This window comes from Diceros bicornis, chromosome 31, assembly GCF_020826845.1.
Source record: "Diceros bicornis minor isolate mBicDic1 chromosome 31, mDicBic1.mat.cur, whole genome shotgun sequence".
NCBI lineage: Eukaryota > Metazoa > Chordata > Mammalia > Perissodactyla > Rhinocerotidae > Diceros > Diceros bicornis.
The window spans coordinates 24,465,449-24,487,009 of NC_080770.1; the positions used below are offsets into that span (position 1 = coordinate 24,465,449).

At 58.9% G+C, this 21,561-nt stretch overlaps 1 protein-coding gene across 3 annotated transcripts; it reads left to right on the plus strand.

Moving 5' to 3' along the window:
- Positions 1–2,056: 2,056 nt before the first annotated feature.
- CHST1 (carbohydrate sulfotransferase 1) lies at positions 2,057–20,250 on the plus strand. 3 transcript variants are annotated; one of them, XM_058527084.1, is made up of 4 exons: positions 2,057–2,179; positions 16,063–16,184; positions 16,866–16,961; positions 18,149–20,250. In XM_058527084.1, the coding sequence occupies exon 4, from the start codon at positions 18,191–18,193 to the stop codon at positions 19,424–19,426; it is 1,236 nt and encodes a 411-aa protein (XP_058383067.1). In that variant the 5' UTR covers positions 2,057–2,179; positions 16,063–16,184; positions 16,866–16,961; positions 18,149–18,190; the 3' UTR covers positions 19,427–20,250. The 3 variants fall into 3 exon arrangements, with proteins under 3 accessions (XP_058383067.1, XP_058383066.1, XP_058383069.1); XM_058527083.1 differs by lacking the exon at positions 2,057–2,179 and adding an exon at positions 3,268–3,626; XM_058527086.1 differs by lacking the exons at positions 2,057–2,179; positions 16,063–16,184; positions 16,866–16,961 and adding an exon at positions 16,977–17,066.
- Positions 20,251–21,561: the final 1,311 nt, after the last annotated feature.

Genomic DNA, 21,561 nt, shown 5'->3' on the forward strand with positions numbered 1-21,561 from the left:
TTTCCAAATTTCCAGGGACCCGCACACTGAGGGGAGAAGAGGGCATGTCTCATATTAGAGTTCCCCAGGAAGGCCTGGGGGCTCTATGTCGGAGACCCCTGCGTCCTGCCATTGCCCCCCCAGCCCAAAGGACCCCCTGCTCCTCCCTGCAGACCCCCCGCTGGAGGGACGGGGCCCAGAGGAGTGGTTAGCGCGTGGGGCCAGACTGCTTGCTCAAATCCCGGCTCCACTGCTCACCAGCACTGCAGACCTGGGCAAGCTGCTGAGCCTCATTGGGTCTCGGTTTCCTCGTCTGTAAAATGGGAAGGATAACATCTCCTTCACAGGGCTTTTTTGAGGGTTAAACAAAATAATCCACACAAAGCAAATAGCACAGAGCCTGGCACAGGGTGGGACCTTAAACATTAGCCTTTAATGTTTTATTAATCTTTAATGTTTAATTAATCTTCCTATTATCCCACAAATAAGCACCATCTGGCTGCTGCTTCCTCTCACAGGATCTCCTGCTCTTTTGCCTTTTTACACCCTATCCATCTCTGAAGTTTATCCATCTCTCTCAGTTTAACTGCCTCCTCCTCCAGGAAGCCCTCCCTGAGCAACCCTCGGAGGCTCCATCTTCCTCTGACTTCTGAGGCTACATATTTTGTGCTCCATCACATTTGCGGCAACTGTTCTTTGCTGCTTCATGGCATGGGATCCAAATTCCCTGAGCAAAGGCCTCTGCTTCTGTTTTCTCCCCCTTCTCTTTCCCCTACAGCACTTGCTACAGTGCAGTGCACACAGTAGGTGCTCACGAAACACTCAAGCTTGTCACCTGGGAGATTCCAGGAAACAGAATCCCAGTGTTCCTGAGACACCAGGTCTTTTGTCTATTTTTAGAGATTAAATGTTCTTCAAAAAAAATTCCAAATTCCACTCCATCTTTACATTGCAACCACACCAATCTTTTCCTGTCAGCCTGTTGTACATTTCTCTCCTTTCCACCCGAAATACACCAGAATTTGAAAAATGAGGCACTGGGTCTGAGAGTGCGAGATAGAGAAGGCACTCTCTAAACCCTGACTATTCTTGTCAGGCTGAAGACTGGGGGAGGGATTAGCTCGGGGTGAAAGGGAAGGTTCTGATGGCTCAGCTTTGGGCTGTCGGAGGTTGGTGTACTACAGAGGGACAAACGGGATTTTTGAAACACAAAGTCCCTGCTTCGGGAAGGTCAGCACTCTTGTCAGGCATCCCAGAGCACTGTCACTCCTTGGGAGGGTAGGGGGGCGGGCATAGATCCAGTCACCTTGAAGTCAGGACTGAGGACTGGCGCTCCCATCCTGGCTGCGGTGGAGGGTGGGCAGGGCGGAGGCCAGGCTGCCGCTGCAGGAAAACATGCTGGAAAGTGATCTTGGACCGCACTGGACCACACTCCGTCTCGATGGGGATCCGACGGCTGCTGGGCCCGTGGCAGGTGGTGGTGGGGAGTTTATAATTACGAATGCGCAATCGTCACCAAGATAAATGACCATTTGGTCTGGTGAGACCCTAGGGGCAGAGGCTTCATCCCATCTGGTTCTGGGTAGAGAGAGGGACTTGATGATCCGAGGCCAGAGTCCCCCAGAGAAGCACAGAGGCCACATTCTCCTCTGGGCCAGTGGGTGAATATTCATTCCTGGCTGCCCGGAACACCAACCAGCCAACAGCAATAACAACACTGTGCAATTATTAAGCACTTATCATGTGCCAGACAGTGCTGAGTGCTTACACGCATTTTACCATCTGGTGTTTTACAGCAGCCCCATGAGGTGAGGACCAGCATCTCCACCTTCCAGAGGAGGATACTGAGGCGCCAAGGAGCTGAATCACTCATACAAAGTCACACAGCCAATACATGGTGGCTCTGACTGAGGCGCTCCTGTGCTAACCCCTCTACCACACGGTCTGTAGTGTGGGTGGAGCTTTGGATACTTAGGCAGGGAGGCTTTCCCAGGGTGCCTGGAGTTTTCAAGTCGTCCAGCCTCTCCCGCCCCTCCCGCCCCTGTCCAGGAGCGATGGAGAGGCTGTAACTGGAAATCAGAGATTCAGAGATGGGTGGAGATGGAAGCTGCCTGCCTTTCCTGACCGGAGAAGATAATTGCTTGGTCAGAGTTGAGGAGCGCCAGGGGATCAGCCAGCCCAACCGCACACCCCTCTCCAGGTGAGGAAATAGGCCTCCGCGGTGGCCAGCCCTGGCACAGGCAGACATGGTGGCAGAGCTGGGATTCCCTGCTGTCCTCTCCAGCCCAGGGGCCACTGATCACGTGGTATTCTCTGCCTGTTTACCAGGCTTCTACTGCACTCCACTCTGAGAGGGCAGAGGTCCGTTTGTCTTGTCACCAACGAGTCCCTGGTGCCCATGCAGGCCTGGCCTGCGGGAGATGCTCAGTCAATATTTGTGTAAAAAATGAAGGAGCAAGTTGCTCAGCCTGCCGGCTCTGCCGGCAGGTCTCCCCTACATAAGGGCAGCAGTGGCTCCACATTTCCACCTCGGAGCGCCAGCGGCAGTCCGGAGGGAGGGGGTGGGCGGGGTGGAGGACTGGCCTGGAAGACGCTCAGCCAGCAAATCCACTCTAAGGCCCCCCTAAGCCGCCCCTTGACCCTGCCCAGAGGCACAACTGCAGCAGGGGCCGATGATTCATTTCCACACCTGAGAAGTAAGGGGGCGTCGGCTGGGGGTGTGTGTTGGGGTATTGGCACCATACCCCAAAGGTGGTTCTGGGTTCTGGAGTCCCTCCGTTGCGCTGCCTGGGGAAGCGGTAGAGGACAGCTGGGCCCGGGGCCGCGCTGGGGCTCCACCGGACTTCTGAAGGAGGGGGGCACTCAGGCGGAAGGCGCTCTGGGAGCGCCCTCAGTTCGGGGGGGGGTTGGGAGGGTACGGGAAGAGGTGCCAGTGGGCAGCCTGCGCCCTCGCCCGCCGGCCTCCCCAAACCCGGGGTGTAGGTGGGGCTCCTCCCCGGGGGTGGGTGGGGGGTGGCACAGGAGCCGGCCTGCAGAGGGGGTGTCCGGAGCGCTGGAGACTGGGGCCGCGCGGGGGCGGGAGCCGGCAGGGCGGCGCGGGGAGCGGGAGGGCGCGCTGGAGGGGTGGGGAAGAGAAGGGGCGGGCGGCAGCCGAGGGGCGGGCGGCTCTGGGGGGTGGAGCCGGGACCGCAGCGCCCGCCGCTCGCTCGGCGCTTTAGCTGCCGCCACCGCCGCCGCGGCTCTGGGCTCGGGACGCAAGGCGGGCGGGCGGGCGCTCGGTGAGGCTCCGGCGCCTGCGGCTGCTGCCCTCCTCCGGCGCCCGGGGCTGCGGCACTCGGGTCCCGGCCCCTGGCCCGGCGCCCCTCGGGCCCTCGCGCCCCCGTCCCCGCTCCCGCGCCCTGCCCCGGAGAACGTTCTCCGCTGGCCGAGCCGCCCCGGGCTCGCGCCCCCGGGCCATGAAGAGGGGCCCGTGAGGGGTGCGCGGAGGCGGTGGAAGAGGAGGGAGGAGGGAGGCCGAGGAGGAGGGCGCGGGAGGCGGAGGATGCCGCCGCCGCCGCCGCCTGCCGGCCCCTGGCGAGCCTGACTCCAGACCCGAGGATGGAGCCGGCGCTGGGCGCTGCAGCGGCTGCCGGTGCGCCCCCGACCAGGTATCGGCCGGGCCCCGCGGGCCCCGGGGCGGGCTGGAGCGGACACTCGCCGCAGCAGCCGGGAGGGGCGAGGGCGCGGTGGGAGACGCCCCTCTGCTCGGGGCCGGTCGCTACTGGCCGTGCGAGGGGAACGCAGCAGCGTGTTGGGCGCAGGAAGGGGCTCCCCGTGCTGGTGGCGGTGAGCGCCGCGATCGCCGTAGCCTCCCCACCCCCATTCCGGGAGGGCAGCAAACTTGGGACGCGCGGCGGCCCCGCGGCGCCTCGCTCCCCTCCGCTGCGGAGCGCACTCAGGGGCTGCCCCCGGCTCACCGTCCCACAGCCGGCCCGGCTCGGGCTGCTGAGGCACCTCGAGACGCTGAGGTCCCCATGCCTGCGCCAACTTTCCAAAGCAGGGCTGCACCCAGAGGCGACAGGCTGACCCCTGCTTCCTGCTCCCAGCCCCGGCCCCGCACCCGCACCGACCGCTCTGCGAAGAGCTGGGACCCCGCGGGCCCGGGCCGCCGGAGGGTGCAGAGCCCCCCACGGGAAGCCAGAACCACCCTCCTGCTCTTCTCTGGGTGGGACCCCGGGAGCAGCCCCTCCCAGGCTCCAGGAACCCAATGCTTGCTTTCACACTAACAGCCCAGAGTAGCCATGGCTGGAGAGCTAAGGGTTAAAAAGGTAGGACCAGAGAGTCGTCTTAGGTTGGCACCTCGGCCTGATTTGCGGTGCCACAGGGTGTCCCCCCCCCCCCCCCCCCGCCTGCCCTTTCCCAGGATTAGGTTCTTCACCTTTGGTCCAGTTTCCTCCGGGTGGACTTAAACCCTGCTCCTAAGCAAGGGGCTCCTAGGAAGGGCCGCTGGGGAGTCCAGGTGCCAGAGGATGGGCTTAGACCATGGACAGAGAGGTGGAGGCAGGAGGTGAGGTGGTGGATGTCCAGTCCAGGACAGACATGGAGCCCAGCATCTTCCCGAGGGCTGGTAGGGGCAAGGAGCGGAGGGGACCTAGGATTGGGGGCAGGAGGTGGGCGCCCTCGCTGGGAAGGTAGCTGCTGTGATGAGCCAAAGGAACCAGTAGGTGTAAGAGGCAAGCAGGTGGGGCCCAGGTACCAGGCACCTGCCTTCAGGGGTTCCTCAGCCCCTTGAGCTGGGGCTGGCTGTCTCAGAGACCGTACCTGGGCCGGCAGTTCCCAGGCTCCAGTCCTCAGCAGCTGGGGACACGCACAGGCTCCACGATGACCCTGTTTCTTTTTCCAAGTGCTCTCACCGGCATGACTCACACATTGCACTCATCAGGGAGGTATCAAGCCTCAGACCTATTCTCTTCGCCTCCCTCCTGGGTCTTCAGGGAGCTGGAGGGAAAGCAGGGGGCGGGTTTGCCCTTGGGCCTCTGCCCCTGCGGAGCCTGGAGCCCGGCACTGCAAACTTTCATTTCCCTGCTGCTGTCCCCATCCTGACAGGTGAGCCTCCCTAGGCCAGGCCAGGGTAGGGGGCAAGTGAGAGGAAGTCTCTGCTAATGATCCCCCCAACCCTGCTGGGGCTTTGAAAGCCACGCCCCCTCCTGGCACATACACTTAACACCCGGCCGGCCTCCTCATCTGAAAGCAAACGCATTTCCCCCCTAAAATCCAAATTTCCCTCTTTGCTGAATATTGCAGCGCTATTTGGCATCTGAAGTCAAGCTCCTCTCGAAGACAGCTTCCCTCCTCCCTGGCCCCTCAGTAACCTCGGCCATGTGCAGGCCACAGTTAGGAGGAATGGAAATCCCGCTTCCCTCCCTGCCCCCTGGCGCCACAGGGCCCTCATTCCAGAGGAGGGGTGGTGCTGACAGTGCTAATATTGGGGGGGGGTGTCGGCTGCCAGGCTCTCACCAGGGGTCCAGGCTTGCGCCCCACTGGGTTCCCCTTGCCCACTGAGGGTCTCTCTTTACTTTTCCAACTCACCCTGCACTGGTGCGGGGAGAGAGCATTTGATATTCACAATCTGGTTCAGAGAAGGTCCCGAAGCCCTGAGTCACTGTATGGTTTCCATGGAAACAGACTTGTTCGGAGGACTCGGTGTAGCCGTTGGATGGGGGGGAGAAGGGGAACCTAGAGTAGGACCAGGCTCCACAAGTGTGGCAGGAGTTGGACCAACTCTCTTTGAGGGGGGCAGGAGGGGCTGGGTGAGGCTCTGGGGTCCCTATAGGAGGGGCTGCCTCTGCCCACCTGCGGGGGTCCCCCCATCAGGAGCCGCTCAGCTCTCCCTGGGGTTCTTGGCAGGCTGCTGCCTCTCCCATGGGCCTTCTAGTTAGGTGCCAAGGGTCATGGCGGCTGCGCTGTGCCTCAGTTTCCTCCTTTGTGAAGTGGGGGAACTAAAAGCACCTGCCTCGGAGGGTTGTCGTGAAGGTCACATGCGTTAATATGAGGGACACACTCAGAACGAGCCGGAGTAAGTGTTCAGTAAGTGGCATTATTATTAATTAATTCAGGGGGTTGGAAGGAACTCCCCCGGCATGCGCATTCACCTGGATCCATCCTCTGTATCGCTGCAAGTGGTCTTGACATCGGGCAGGGCTGACCTCCTGCTGGAAGAGCCTCCCCCAGCCACCCTGGTACACCCCCAGCTGGGAACCAGCCATCCATTTCTTCCTCCCACAGAGCGTTTATTTCGGTTGTTGAGGGCCCAGGCACCGTGCTAGGGGGTCCTGGCTCCTGTTCAGACCCCACCTGTCTAGGAGCCTTATGGGAACAAATCCTCCGAGTCCAGATGGATGGGCAGCTTCCTGCCTTAGCCCCCTTGGGATCAGGCCAGAGGGAGAGGGCCCGGAGAGGTCCACGCTCTGAGGACAGAGAGAAGGGATTGGGGTGGGGCAACTCTCTCTGATCCTGGAAAGGTGGTTCACCTGGCTGGAGAAGCATCTCCCTCTTGAGGATTAGGAGGGATCAGGAACTCTCCAGAAAGATAACAGACCCTGCCCCACTCCTCCCCCCTGGTTTGAGAGCCAACCTCTGTGGCTGAAGTGTTCCCAGCACACCCTACAAGTCTGGAGCCCCGAGCCACCAGCGGATGGGTTACTGCCCAGCCGGCTGGCAGAGGGGCCTGCCCACCTCTGCTTACCCTTGCCTCGGCAGCATCAGGGCAGTGGCTCGGGGCAATCTGGGCGCCAGTGATGGCTCAGCCAGTGGCGCCCTCACCACCTCTTCTCTCCATTGCCCTCCCCTCCCTGGCCTCCTCTTCATGTCACTGTTCCCCTCCTCCCCTCCCGTAAGGTGGGCTTCAGCTCCAAGCTCCCTAAGGGCACGCCCCCCCATCACGACCAGGACCAGCCGTCAGAGCTGCAAGGCAGCCTCCATAGCTGCCGGCCCTTCCTTCTATTTTACAGATGGAAACACCGAGGTTCTCGGGGTTTGCCTGTTTGGCTAGAACCCCAGCTAGCTGTGGCCACTCCCAGCTCCCCACCAGCCCTGGGGATGCCCTTCCCTCTTTTCTGGCGCTCCAGGTAGTCCCAGACGCTGCCCAGCATCCCCCCCCCCCACTCCCCCTCCCCCAACTCTCAGCTGCTGCCAAGGTTCTCCCCCCAGGTCTCTCTGGACGACTTTGCTGTCTTCACTGGTGTTCACACCACCTTCCAGTTTAATATCCTCTGCAAATTTCATTAACGGACTGTTTACTCCCTCTCAGGATCATTAATGAAGATGTTAGATAAGATCTGACCCAGCGCGGGGGCTTGGCAGCCCTGTCCCCACTCCCAGGCTCTGTCCCTCAGCCCCTCGCCCCTGGGCTTGCCTCCTCTACCTGGCGCCCTTGGGACCTACACCTCCTGATTCCCGCCCCATGACAAGTGCTTAGGGCCAAGTCTGTTTGAATTAATTTTCTAAGATTACTCGAGGCGCTGTATCAAATGCTTTGCTAAAAATCAAGATCTATTACCCTGCCTGCGTTTCCTTCATCTACCCGTCTTGTAATTCTATCAAGAAAGCTATCAAGTTTGTCAAGCATGATTTGTTCTTTATAAAATCCCCACGGTGCCGAGTGGGGCACAGAGTTCCCGTGTTTCCTAAATGTTTAGAGAGCCCCTCTTTGTGTTCGCTCCTTGATTAGAGCGAGAAGGCTGTGGGCCCGGAATCATCAGGACCACTGTCTTGGCTCCTCCTCGGGGATGGGGAACAGGGCGCAGCCCTTCCCTTCTCCGGGGCTCTGCTGGGGGCAGCGAGTGGGGTTGCGCCCACTGAGGCCCTGCAGTGCGCTAGGTGGGCACCGGGGGTGGGGGTGGACCGAGGGAGGGCCTGGAGCTCTCCCTCAGGGATTCTGCAAGCAGATGAAGATGACAGTCTGATGGCGACATTCCGAAGGTATCATTCAGTGATTGCCTTGTTCCAGACACTATGCTAAGAGCATAATATGCGAGATCTCATTTAAGCCCCTCAACTGCCCTGGGAGGGGGCATGATTTCCCTGCCTGCATACCTGGGGCTCAGAGAGGGGAAGGCTGCCCAGGACCCAAGGTCTGGGTTTCATCCTCTGCTAAGTTGCTCCTAACCACTTACAGCGAAAGTACAGAGTCAGGATTGCTAATTGGGGTGGTTCAGACCGAGGGTTTCAGGAGGCCAGTGGGGGAAGGAGGGGAAGCCTTTATGGAGAACCTTGGCGAGGCGAGGCCCTCGCGGCATATACCCCTCACCCCCAACGCCCCATAAGCTCAATCCACTTCCATTCTCTGCCACTTCCCGGCTGTGGGAGCAAGTCAATCAACCTCTGTGAGCCTCGGGCCCTTACCTGTGCAGTGGATCCTCGGTGACCAGCTGCCATCGTGTCTCTTATGGAGGCCCTGTTGATGCAGGGGCGGAGATGCTCATCCGATTGTTATGTTACCAGGGGTGGCTCTCCCTAGATTCTCATCCAGGAGACAGACGACTGACAGGTTGAGCCATGCTGGCGTCCTTGTGACCAGCTGTGAGCTGGTGGTAAGTTCTGGGCTTAGGGAGCAGGAGGGCCGTCTCTGGGCCTTGAGCCCAAACCTTATGCCCTATGCCAGACCATTTCAGGTCAGGTGGTAATAAAGACATCCTTTGGTGTCCTCTTGGCTGCACAGGACTCAGGCATTCCTGGGCTCCTTGACCATGAAGCCACCCACTTCTCCCTCTGCTAGCCTAGCCGGACCTGGAGCCCCGGAGTGGGGAGCAGAGTGTTTTGGCTACTGCCTATCAGATGCGACATTGTGCCAGGCGTGGCCACACTCATTATCTCTTCCAGTCTTTGTGATAATGTTCCTGTCTGTCATTCAGCTGGGGACAGAGAATCCCCCAGGAAGTGGTGGGATGGCACAGACCCTTTTGGTGTGCCAGGGAACCAGCCAAGAAGGGCCACAGGCAGCCCCCATCCTCCAGCTGATCTGAGAGCTGGTCATTCGGTGTCTGTTGGACGAGCCCATGTCTGGGTCGGGGACGAATGCTGAGGTCAAGGTTGGCACCAGTGTGTGCTGGGATCCTGGAGGCCACCTTGATGCTGGCACTGCCTGTCCTCCTCTCTAGTCTCCAGGTGTTGGTGATGCCGTGCTCTCGTGTGGCCTGGGGGCTTAAGCTTTGTGGTTGGGGCCAGGGCTTGGGGTCCCTAGAGCTGAGCTTGAACCCTGGCCCCACCGCGGCCTAGCTGCGCATGCTCAGACAAATTCCCTCGCTTGCCCGAGCCTCTCTGCTCCTCATCGTGAGAGATGGCAGTGGTACCTGCGTAAGCGCCCCCTCGATGGGCACCGGGACGGGACCATCTCTGGGTCTCGCTCCTGCAGCCCCCTCCATCCCGCGGTATAGCCCCAAGGCTCAGGTGAGCCTCCCGCACGCCTGGCCCTCCCTCGTCCCCGGGGGCCGGCTGGGCCTTATGCAGGTGGCCCGAGACTGGAGACTCCGGGATCCAGGGACAGCTGGCCCCCCCGGGCCCCTCTAGCAGCAGCTGCCTGTGCTCTCCGCTCCTGTTGGCGGTTCCCATCCTTGAAGCTGGGAAGGTGGTGGAAGAAGCCGGTATCCCGGGGGTGGGGCCTCGGTACTATTCCGACTCTGGCTGTGGCTGCTGGGGAGAGGAGGGGGGACAGGAAACCGGCGCCTTTCCGCCCAGTGTCGGAGCAGAAGGGTCCCGCCTACCACAGGCCAGGCTGTGGCAGGACCGGCCTGAGACAGGGAACCGGCCCTTCTGACTCATCCCTCCCCCGGAGGAGCCGGGCACACCGGGCCTTGGGCCAGGAGGTCAGTCGCTCTCCCCACTGCCCCGGAAAACTTGCCTCACGGGGGGGCCAGGACCAGGCCGACCGACTGGGCCCGGGGCACGGTAGGTCGCCTGCAGCCCAGCCACACGGGCTGCGGCAGCTTCAGTGGAGGAGGCTCTGGCGTCTGTTTCAACTTCCTCAAACGTTTCCAGGCTGCGATTGGCTGTTTGTAGGTTAAGTGGCCCTAACAATCTCGGTTCCTGCTTCATGAGTGCCGCTCTGTGCCCAGCACTGCGCTAAGCTTCATCGGCTTTCTGTCTCACAGCCCACATATTTGAAAGATTCTGTGACCGTCTGGCCCATTTCATAGATGAGGACAACTGAGGCTGCAGAGGGCGGGGGCCTTGCTCAAGGTCTCAGGGCTATAAAGCAAACCCAGGCCGGGCAGGCCCCACAGCGAGGGCGCCCAGCCACCACCCCAGCCTGCCTCCTCGCACGCCTGTAGGTAACCTCTCGAGGAGGCTAGAGACACCATGGGTGTCCCCAGGGTCATCATGTGTGGACAGTGGAGTGACCTGCTCAGGTCACTCTGGCGACACCAGAGCTCTTAAGGGGCAGCCGAGCAGCTCTGCTGATGTGAAAAGTCAGCAGACCAGTCGCTCTCTGCGTGCTTGTCTTTGGAACCATGACTAAGAACGTGCCCCCATTGGAGGTGCCCTGAAGATGGACTGCTTCTGCCTGTGGGGTCCGTGGACAGGCCTCTAGAGACTGCATCAACATATTTGTGTGGGTGCAGATTCTGGGGAGAAGGTCCATAGATCTCACAGTGTTTCAAGTTGGGGGGGGCATGACCCCAAAGAGAAGCCCTTGGCCTCCAATCTCCCCTGGGCTGACCCAGACCCCAGAGGCTGAGGCTGGACACCATCAGATTGCCTCCTCTGGAAGGTTGCTTTGGCTGAATTATCTGTTGGCATACTGCTCACCTTGAAGGATGTTCGAGGACACAGCCCCATGAAACTTATCTTGGGCTTACTAGGTGTGAGGTCTTGAGGACGGCAGTATGTGGTCAGGGCTGTCTAGGAGACTCCTCATGAGAAATCTTGTGCTGGATTCAATATCAGGAGTAGCTGGGTATCTCCTGAGCAGATACTTTAATCTTCATCTCATGGATCCTATGAAACATGTAAATGAAATATTTCCCTTTTCCCATTGGCTGCCAGGTAGCTCTGACCTGAATGTATAGCCCAGAAGTGGCTTGGCTCTTGTACCCTGACCTGCCTCCTAGTTCTTTCAGACTTTCATACCCTTGTTTTCCCCTTGCCTCATTTTCACCAGCTCATTTTCCTTAGGAAGAAAAAACCTGGCTGTTTTATGTGTTTTAGCCTTAACTAAACAAACGTCTATGGTGGATCAGTGCTGGCTACTGCAGACTCAGGGATTAAGCATTTCCTTTCTGCAGTCTCCATCCCAGAGGCCTGTTTGCCAGCTCCTCCCTCCCTGTGCAGTGTCCCCTGCCCCTTGCTCCAGTTCCCGGGACCCCTCCATACTGGCTCCTGAGTCTGGTCAGAAGTATGATGTTCAGGTTTTTTTCCCCTCTGCTCTCCCTGTCTCCCCAGGGCTTCGCAAACTGTTTATAGGGAGAAAAAGCTGGGAGGGGAGTCATTTCCCCACTCAGGCCTCAGCTGCTCCGCACAGCCCCAGGCCCCCTCTTGAGGTCTCGCTCCTTTTCAGCTCCCGCCCTGTCTCAGCAGCCCCAGGTGGTTGCTGTCCTTAGTGGCCACCTGAGCAGACAGAGCCCAATTCTGGCGGAAAGATAGTGACTTCGACCCTGGTGCTTTGGAAATGGGGGAGGGGAGAGCAGGCTGGCGGTGCCCTGGGGACAGAACAGGAGGCACAGTGAGGGGCCAGGGCTGATTTTCAGTGCCCCACCCTGTCATCAGTCACCCCCCTAGTTCTTGCGTGGGTGGCTTCACTCTGTCCCCAAAAGTTAGTAAACTTAAACTGAACCAAAAAGCTCAGTGTAAACTGTGCCTTCCCCCTGCCGCCCCCGCCAGTCTCCTAGTTCCCCCCAGAGCATCTACAGTTACCAGTTCAGTGTCAGTTCTTTCAGTGGTTGTTTATGCGTGTTTACACACACACACACGCGCGCGCGCACACATACACACACATGTCCCCTTTGTAGAAATGAGAAGTGATAAATAGTCTCCTATTGCATGTGTGTCTTCTGGCCCTAGCTTTTTTTATCTTGAGCGATGGCTCCACGTCAGTATGTATACATCTGTGGAGCCTTCTCTGATATGGTCGGTTGAAAAGATCCTGGGAGGGGGGAGAATGCTCCTAATAAAGGGGGTAAGCCCCTAGGGAAGAGAGGGGGCACCCATGGGTGGGCTTTAGGTCTGGGAACCTTCTAACTGTGTGTGTAAAATTGTAGGCACAAATGGATCTTTCTGGGAAGAGGAATTGTGTGTCTCTAAGGGGTCTGTGGCTCAGAAAAGGCAAAGAGCCACAGCTCTGGCTTGCGTGGGATTTCATAGGGCAGGAGGCGGGGGCTGACTCGGCAGAGGGCAGAGCCCCTTGGTTACTGGGCCCCACGGGGGCAGCCACAGATCCGGCTGAGGTGGGGGGCAGAGCTGCCCAGCCCTGCTATCTTCTTGGCAGATGACTGGGGCCTTCTCACGCCCAAAGGAGGGTCCCCTTGCCTGCAGAGAAGGGTGGCCCTGACTCTGAGAACGGAGTATGGGGTCTGCCTGAGATCAGAGAACCCCAGTGGTCAGATCTGGGAGGCCTTTAAAGTCCCTGGATCTGGCACAGAGAGGCCAGGGGGTGAGTCCAAGGTCACCCAGCAGGAAAGGCAGAGGCAGTGGCTGCTCCTGCCTGTGACATCAGTTCAATGTCCCTTCCTCTGCCAGAGTGGAATGAGACCAGGAGGAGAGGCCCTTGGGATGAGGTGAGGCTGCTTGTCGCTGCCTGCCTCTAGGTGTGTGGGTGAGGATGAAGGGGTGCACAGAACAGAGCCCGCAGCCCTGGTGGGCATGGCATCCTGGCACCTCACTGCCTCCTGCAACATCACCTCCCGCTTGCTGCGTCCTCACATCAGGCTGCAGCCAACCGGCTGGGAATTCTGAACACAGCAGACGCAGGGCTGAGTCTGCACTACAGGATGTGGCCACTAGAGGGAAGCAGGAAAGCCACTGTGGCGACTCAGCGTGAGCAGGAGAAAGGTCCCGGGCTGGGAGAGGAGCCGAGGGAGGAAGGGCCGGTGGGCAGAGGGCCTGTGGGGCAGGGGGCTGGGCCCAGAGCAAGGGAGAGTGTCTGCCTTGTGTTAGAGTCAGTGATGACTTGTGCTGAGTGCTTCCCCAAGACAAAAAGCAAACAAGACATTTAATGATGATAACAGTGACATTCTTTGAGTGTTTCTTCTATGCCATGCACAGTACTGACTAATGAGTCCTCACCACAGCTTGTTAAAATGATCCCCATTTTGCAGGTGAGAAAACAGAGGCCCAGAGAGATGAAGAAATCTGGCTGTCAATGGGGCTGGTGCCAGAGCCCATGTCCCAGGCATGAGGCTGTGCCATATCTGTATGCTGGCATTGACTAAATGCTTTAAGTCAATTCTTAGAGCCACTACTACGGTTATACCCATTCCACGGATGGCGAAACTGAGGCTCAGAGACAGCTGGGGAATCACCCAGGATCCAGGGGCTGTGGTTCCATGGCTTGAGCTCTTAGCTCTGAATTATAGTTCGCCAGTATAGAGATGTTCTCCACCCCTAGTCTGTGCCCTCATCGGAAGGTGGCTGACACTGAAACCTAAGCTTCTGCTGGGAGCGGAGTTCACTAACCCCCCTGCCTTCCAATAGAAGTTACAGATTCTGGGCTCCTGTGTCCAAGGTTTGCCTGGATCTGGACTAACCAGAGGTGGAGGGAGGCCATGCCAGGGGCTGCTCGAGGCCCAGGGAGGGGCCCTGGGCTCACAGCCTGGCTTGGAGGCTGAGGGCATTGAGGAGTCCCTTGCAGTGGCCAAAGCTCCCCTGGGAAGCGCGGGCCCTGGCCCCGGGGCCTCTGGTTTCCAGGGCAGATGCCTCCAGCATACCAAGGACACTTGGCCAGCCCGGAGCCCTGCTCTGCCAGGCTGGCAGGAGAGCGGGGGCATTTCTAGGGGCGCTGACTTCCTCTATCTTCCCGTTCCCATGCCCTGGCTTTGCCCTCCCCGGGGACAGGGGATGGTCTGCCACTGAGCCTTCGAGCACAGTCCCCCCCCTGATGCCCAGGCCGCACCTTATGAACCCGAGTCGCGCTTTCTTAGGGATTTATAACATGGAGATGCTTCAGTTACTTCTGACTTATTAGCAAAGGCAGCAGCTTGCAATCCTGGCCTTGGCTGGGGGTGGGGAGGGGAAGTGGGGGGAGAAACTTAAATGGTCCCCTCCCCGAAAGATGCTCCTCTTTAAAGAAAACCGTGGGTGAATTGTTTTTGGAACCAGAACCCTAGAGTTAAGTGAAGTCTCTTTAAGGCCTCTGTTTCCTGTCTTAGTGGGGACCACAGCGGGTGGAGTGCAGTAGACAGGGAGTGAGTCAGAGAGTGGATTTGAGCGTGGACTCGGAGCACACTGCCTGGGCTGCAATCCTGGCTCGACCCCTTACTAGGGTGTAAGCTTGCGAAAGTTACCTAACCTTGCAGAGCCTCGGCTTTCTCATCTGTAAAACAGGGATGTGACAGGATCTGCTTCATAGGGTCGGTGTGAGGGCTAGGGGAGCTGATGCCTGTAAGGGAGCATACACCTGGGAGAAGGATCGCGAATGCCCCGTAAGTGTTTTCCTTCCTTCGTGTTATTGTTCTTGTAATTCCTAGAACGGTGCCTGGCTCCTGTTGGCTGTCTGACAGGTGTTTGTGAATTAATACAAAGGAGGTACATCCAAATGAGATGGCATTGCAACTAGAGAATGGACCCCAAATAACTTAGAAATATCACCTAGCACTGTTGTCGATGGCATTCCCTATCTTTCTTTAAAGGCGTTTGAATTTGTCTTGGGGCACTTGGGTGGGCGGGGGGCGGGGGCCGGGGGCTGGAGGGAGCTGTGCTTTTCAGGGGAGCTGCATTTGATGCAGAGAGGCGATTCTCTCTGGGCACCTCATCCAATCCTGCTGATGGAGACAGGATCCTCTGCTGCCGTGGGGTGGGGTAGGGGTGGGATGGGATGTGGTCAGAGTTATGGTTTTTCTCTGATCACTTTGAAAGTTCCTAAGAATCTAGACTGTGCGCTTCCCCTATTTACTGCCACCTGGTGACGCAGTACGGCTTCCTATAGATACCAAGCAGAGTTTCATACTTAAAACAGGACTTCTCAGCTCCAGAGCCTCAGCTGGGCCCCCTGCCATCTCAGCCCAGCCTCTGTGCCCCTCCCTAAGGCAAGCAGCCTGCTTCAACTCTGTTTCTCCCCCTCTAAGCTGATGGTGAAGGGGCCAGAGCACTGGCCTAAGAGTTTGACCCAGAGGGATGTGAGTCTTTGCTACTTATTTGCATATGCGCATTTGCTTAGTCTTTGAGCCTCAATTTCTCCATCTGGACAATGGGAGTGAGGGAGGGAGGGAGTGAGGACCCGGACCTCCCAGAGGGGGCCATAAGGAATAACATGGTGTTGAGAGTCGGGTGGGCCGGGCCAGGCACTGCTGCAGGTTTGAGAAATGAGGCCTGACTCACCCGCCCCCAAGGAGTCATGCCAAGCAGCAGGATGTGGGAAGGCTATTCACAAAGCACACGAGTCCACCTCCTCGGCCATGAGCCAACAGATCAACAGGACCCGTCAGCAAAGGGGAGGGACGCGCTCCGAGTCTCGGAAATCCTGTCTCTGTCCCCTGCTAATGCCCGGGCCCTCTCTCGCCCGCCACAGATGGGCTGGGGACGTTGGTCGAATCATGTTTGAAGGCCAGGTCTGCGTAAGCTGGAAGAACAGGAAGTCAAGTCTCCTTAGAGGGAACGAGCGGGCTCTGGGGAACCTGCCAGACGGGGGTTAGACCAGGCCTGTGAGCTCAGGCAGGTGGCTCCCCCTCTCTGGGCCTCAGCTTTCTCGCCTGTGAAATGGAGTGAATATGGGCTTCCACGTCAAGTTCTTGGGAGGAACAAATGAGCTAATGCAGATAAAGGCCTTCGTCAGCACTTCGGAAGTGCTCATAGATGCTAACCGAGTAATGCTCCGACCTTGGTGTTGCAGCTTAGGACCCGCGGGGAGCATCAGGTCGGGAACCCTCCCTGGTCCACTTCTGCTTTGAGTTTCAGGTAGCTGTTCTCTCTCCGGTGTGGCTGGAAGAAGAGCCTCCCTCCGTGGCTGTCCCTTCCCTGCGGGCCGCAGCATCTGGGCTGGTGTCGACTGAGCTGCTGATTCCCCCGGGAGGTCTGGGGTGAGCACCCCCCGCCCTTGCTGACGTCCACTGATCCCCTCAGTGGGGAGTCACTGAACAAGTCGAATTTTGAAGGGTCAGGCTGTCCTGTTGATTTAAAATGCAGAACCAATCTGGGCTGGGCTTCGGCCCAATTTTCTGGGATAACCTTGACTCTGACCCTCTGTTCCATTGTTGGGCCCTGGGCCCTGTGTCTGATTGGGTCAGTCTGAAGAGCTCCCCAGAGCTGAAGAGCTAGCCAGGCCTGGGGGTGTTTGTGGCCAGTGGATTTCTTTGCTGTGGGTGGTGGTGGTGGGGGGTGCCTCCCTGGGGTGGTTGCCCATTTGGGGCACTGACTCAGTCAGCTGGGTGTGCAAGGTGGCCAGCTCCCTGCCCACTGGGTCCTGGTGTGAGCAAAGAGACAGGGACGTGCTAGGAGGGTAGGGGTAGGGGTGAGGGAGGTGGGCGGAGGGGGTGGGATGCAGCCCAGGGCTCAGAGGGCGGGACCCAGGGGATCAGAGATGCTGCTGGGTTATTTAGAGCCATAGGCCAGTGACAGATCTGGGAGAGCAGGCAGGGCCCTCACTGCCTGGCCCTGTGGGGCTGTCTGTGGGGCACAGGACATAGGAGAGAAAGGGTGGGAAGGGGGGCACTGGGAGCCCCCCCATCCTCAGAACCCCTCCCCTCCCTGTCTCCTTGCAGCCTGCTGGCCACAGGGCTGTCGCACAGGCTGGGACTGCCGGCTGGGCCAGGCGACCCGGTGGCTGCGGACTCCCAGCTCGGAGCAGCCCCTCTTTGGTGAGTGGCGGAGCCCACCCTGCATCCCTCTTGGAGCAGCCCCAGCCCTCCCCCAGGGCCGGTAGCTGAGCTTGCCTCTCTTGGGGACGACTTGCAGATGCTCAGGTTGGCTCCTTGCCCTGGACCCCTGGCATACCCTTCCTGTTCCCTGCCTTGGGGCCCTCCCCATCCCCCACACTTTCTCCATTCCTGGAGGTGCCCCTTCTTTTCCACTCCTTCCTCTTCTCTCTGTCCTGCCTGGGTTCTCTGGGGTCATTGCTGGATCACACGGGTGTCCCCGAGCTCACCCTGTGGGCAGAAGGGGCTGAGTCCTTTGAGGACTGGCTGGGGTAGGGGGTGGGCAGAGGAGCCAGATCACCCTGCTGTCAGTGGGGGTCACCTGCCCCATGGCGTGGACCCCTCCCCCAGGCGCTGGGGGCTGGGAAGGATGCTTCTCAGCAGCCCCTGGACCCTGTCTCTGCTGCGGGCCAGGTGGCTCTTAGAGATTCTGGAGCCCCGAGAGTCCTCGTCTGGAGTAAGCTGGTCACCTGCATCCATAAATTTGGCGGGGGCGGGGAGGGGGCTTGACATAGGTGTCCACCATTCCTGGCCCAGCCGGCAAGGATGAGCTGATGCTGGCAGCCCACCCAGTCACCGTGTGCACCACTTTCTGCACGGGGGCTTGGGTCGGAAGGAGGCATCTGACATGGACTCTTCTTCCTCCTGGGGGTGGGCAGGGGATGGAGGAAAGATGACCACATGGGAACTGGGCATCAGCTCGTGGGGGTTGAAGAAGATGCAGGAGGGCCCAGGAGATGCCAGCAGGGGTGACAGGCAGTGGCAGGGGAATGGCTTGAGCCAGGAACTGGTGGTTCCCTAACTGTGGGAGTGGGGCATAGCAGGGCCCCAGGGAGGAACTCAGGGTTCCCGATGGGAGGCCCCTGCAGTAGTCTGTGGGTTAAACCTTGGGGTTCAGGGCATCAGTTTGTCCAGTCCCCGGAAGCCCCCGGGAGTCCCCAGAGAATGTAAAGTCTGGTGTAGAAGCTGCCTGGGCTTTAGGTGCGTGTGTGAGCACTGGGCAGGGAGCTGGGGGTTCTTCCCTGGGCCTCCTGGAGGCCAGCTCTTCCAAGGGAGCAAGCCAGTGCCCTTGGCCGTGTGAGGCACCCAAGCCTGACTGCCCCCTGACTGCTGTCCGCCTTTGCCCGCAGAGCTCGCGTGGTGGAGAAGCAGCCCCATGAAGGTGCCCAGCCATGCAATGTTCCTGGAAGGCCGTCCTCCTCCTCGCCCTGGCCTCCATCGCCATCCAGTACACGGCCATCCGCACCTTCACCGCCAAGTCCTTCCACACCTGCCCGGGGCTGGCGGAGGCCGGCCTGGCCGAGCGGCTCTGCGAGGAGGGCCCCACCTTCGCTTATAACCTCTCCCGCAAGACGCACATCCTCATCTTGGCCACCACGCGCAGCGGCTCCTCCTTCGTGGGTCAGCTCTTCAACCAGCACCTGGACGTCTTCTACCTGTTCGAGCCCCTCTACCACGTGCAGAACACGCTCATCCCTCGCTTCACCCAGGGCAAGAGCCCGGCGGACCGGCGGGTGATGCTGGGCGCCAGCCGCGACCTCCTGCGGAGCCTCTACGACTGTGACCTCTACTTCCTGGAGAACTACATCAAGCCGCCGCCCGTCAACCACACCACCGACAGGATCTTCCGCCGCGGGGCCAGCAGGGTGCTGTGCTCGCGCCCCGTGTGCGACCCTCCGGGCTCCGGCGACCTGGTGCTGGAGGAGGGGGACTGCGTGCGCAAGTGCGGCCTGCTGAACTTGACCGTGGCCGCCGAGGCCTGCCGCGAGCGCAGCCACGTGGCCATCAAGACGGTGCGCGTGCCCGAGGTGAACGACCTGCGCGCCCTGGTGGAAGACCCGCGGCTGAACCTCAAGGTCATCCAGCTGGTCCGGGACCCGCGCGGCATTCTGGCCTCCCGCAGCGAGACCTTCCGCGACACGTACCGGCTCTGGCGGCTCTGGTACGGCACCGGGAGGAAGCCCTACAACCTGGACGTGACGCAGCTGACCACGGTGTGCGAGGACTTCTCCAACTCCGTGTCCACCGGCCTCATGCGGCCGCCCTGGCTCAAGGGCAAGTACATGCTGGTGCGCTACGAGGACCTGGCCAGGAACCCCATGAAGAAGACCGAGGAGATCTACGGGTTCCTGGGCATCCCCTTGGACGGCCACGTGGCGCGCTGGATCCAGAACAACACGCAGGGGGACCCCACCCTGGGCAAGCACAAATACGGCACCGTGCGCAACTCGGCGGCCACGGCCGAGAAGTGGCGCTTCCGCCTGTCCTATGACATTGTGGCCTTCGCCCAGAACGCCTGCCAGCGGGTGCTGGCGCAGCTGGGCTACAAGATGGCAGCCTCGGAGGAGGAGCTGAAGAACCCCTCCGTCAGTCTGGTGGAGGAGCGGGACTTCCGCCCTTTCTCGTGACCAGGGCGCCGAGGGCGGGCTGCGGGGCGCATGGGGCCGGTTTTGATAAAATGGACCGTTTTTTAACTGTTGCCTTATCTCCCCCTCCCTCTCCCACCCTGTCTCGGTGTCCTTCCTGGCCCCTGCCCACCCCCCACTTCCTTCTGCCCCTTTTTGTCTCTGAAATTTGCACTATGTCTCGGACAGGAATCACTGGGGCAGAGGGGGCGGGAGGTGGGGTCCGGCCCCCATCACACCCCGTTCAGACACTCGGATGTTGGGTCTCTGCGTGAATGGTGACAATGTTTACAAGCACCACACTCACACATTTGCACACACACACGGGCACCCACGAGGAGGGACATCCCAAACCACACACCTTCTAGAAGCTTCGGATGGACAAGTGGTCAGGGTATGATGGTTTTTGCAATGTCTTACTTCTACAAGGTAAGAGGTTAAAAACTAAAAGGCCACGTCTCTGTAATTTCTGAGCAGTGTCTATCCCACCCCATCCTCCTTCCTGTCCCCCACACCCACTGCCCCCCTTGGAGCAGAGAAACTGCCCCCTCCTGCCTGCCCTTGCCCATTGGTGAGCAGGTTTTTACTGTGAGGTGAATGTGAACCTTGTTTATTTTTTGCAGTCTGTGGCGATGCTGTCTGTCTGTCTGAGTCTTGTGGCTGCCCCTGGACCAGTGATGGCTGATAAATCTTGTGGGTTTCTGATCGATCTTGGGGTCCATCTGTGATATTTCTTTGTGCCAAAAAGAAAAAAAAAAAAAGTGGATTGGTTTGCTAAATGAACATTGAAATGCTTTATCTGTGTTTTCTGTAAATAAAAGAGTGCAATACTATCTGGGTGTGATTGTGGGACGTTCTGAACGGGGCAAGGGCAGCGTCAGTGGGGGCTGGGCGTTTCTGGCTGTGGGGAGGAGAGACAGAAGGAGGTGGAGGTAGGAACTCAACGACAAGTCCCTGGCTTTCAGAACTCATGTCACCCTCGTCACCCTCCACACTGAGTTCAGGGTTTCATTTCCCTTCAGTCACCTTATAGCCAGGGTGATGTTCAAAATATTTAACAAGTAGTATGGCTTGCTGAATCAGTGTCCAGAGGTCACGCTGAGGTCATAGTGACCCCTTTCGGTGCCAGGTATTATCCCTTTAATTGCTGGGTCTGGGGCCAGGATAGCTGGGGAGGGGGAACATTCGAGTGGTGAGGTGGCTCAGGGCAGAGGCTGCTTATCAACTGTTCTGGAATTATTCAGTATTTTAACAACTAGTGCAAGTGTACTAGTGTCTACACTGCTGGAATATGAGCTGTGCTTACTTCCCTTGCCATTTTGGCAATACAGCGGCTTTCCCCAAGCAGCTTCCCCGGCTCTTATTCCAAGAAGACAGCTGGTCCCTGGGGTGTGGGTCACAGCTCCATTGTCCGGGGACAATGAGAGTGCCTGGGATTAGGCAGCCCCGATGACAGCACTGGGCTACCTGAGGCAACTCGGTCCTGGGCGGTGTTATATGAGTCAGGAGGATACAGATTCAGAGGCTATAGCAAATACCTTAGATGATAGTAGCTTAATCAAGATAGGCTATTTTGTTTTATTCCCGTGTAACTGTGCGTGCAGGCAAAGCTAGTCAGGGCTGATGCGGTGGCTCCCTGGTTCTGCGCCCGGATATCAGGGGCCCTGGCTCTTTCCATGTTGTTGCTGCTCTGTCATTCTAAGGCGTTGCTCTTGGCCATATGGTCCAAGATGGCTCACCAGGCACTGGGAAGGAGAGAAATGAGAAAGGAGGTTACACCTCTGCCATTTGTGAGCAAACCCCCAAAGTTAACAGACATCATTTCCACTCATGTCTCATTGGCTAGAACCTGGTCACATGGCCACAGTTAGCCACAAGGGAGGCTGGGAAATGTAGTCTTTTATCTGGGTGGCCATGACTATTAGAGTGGCCATTGAGTCAAAGGCTTATCTCCCTGGGCTTCAGGTTTCTTTTCTGCAAAAGGGAGATAGTATGATTTACACCGTCATCCTTCAAGAACAGTGGGCTGGTTTGGGAAAGTCTTTGTCAGGACTTGGGGGGCAGGGCCTGGGGCTTCTGGTGCCCTCTTCTCTGCCAGTGGTTCAGAGGAGTTGCTTCTCCAGCGTGTGGCGAGGGAG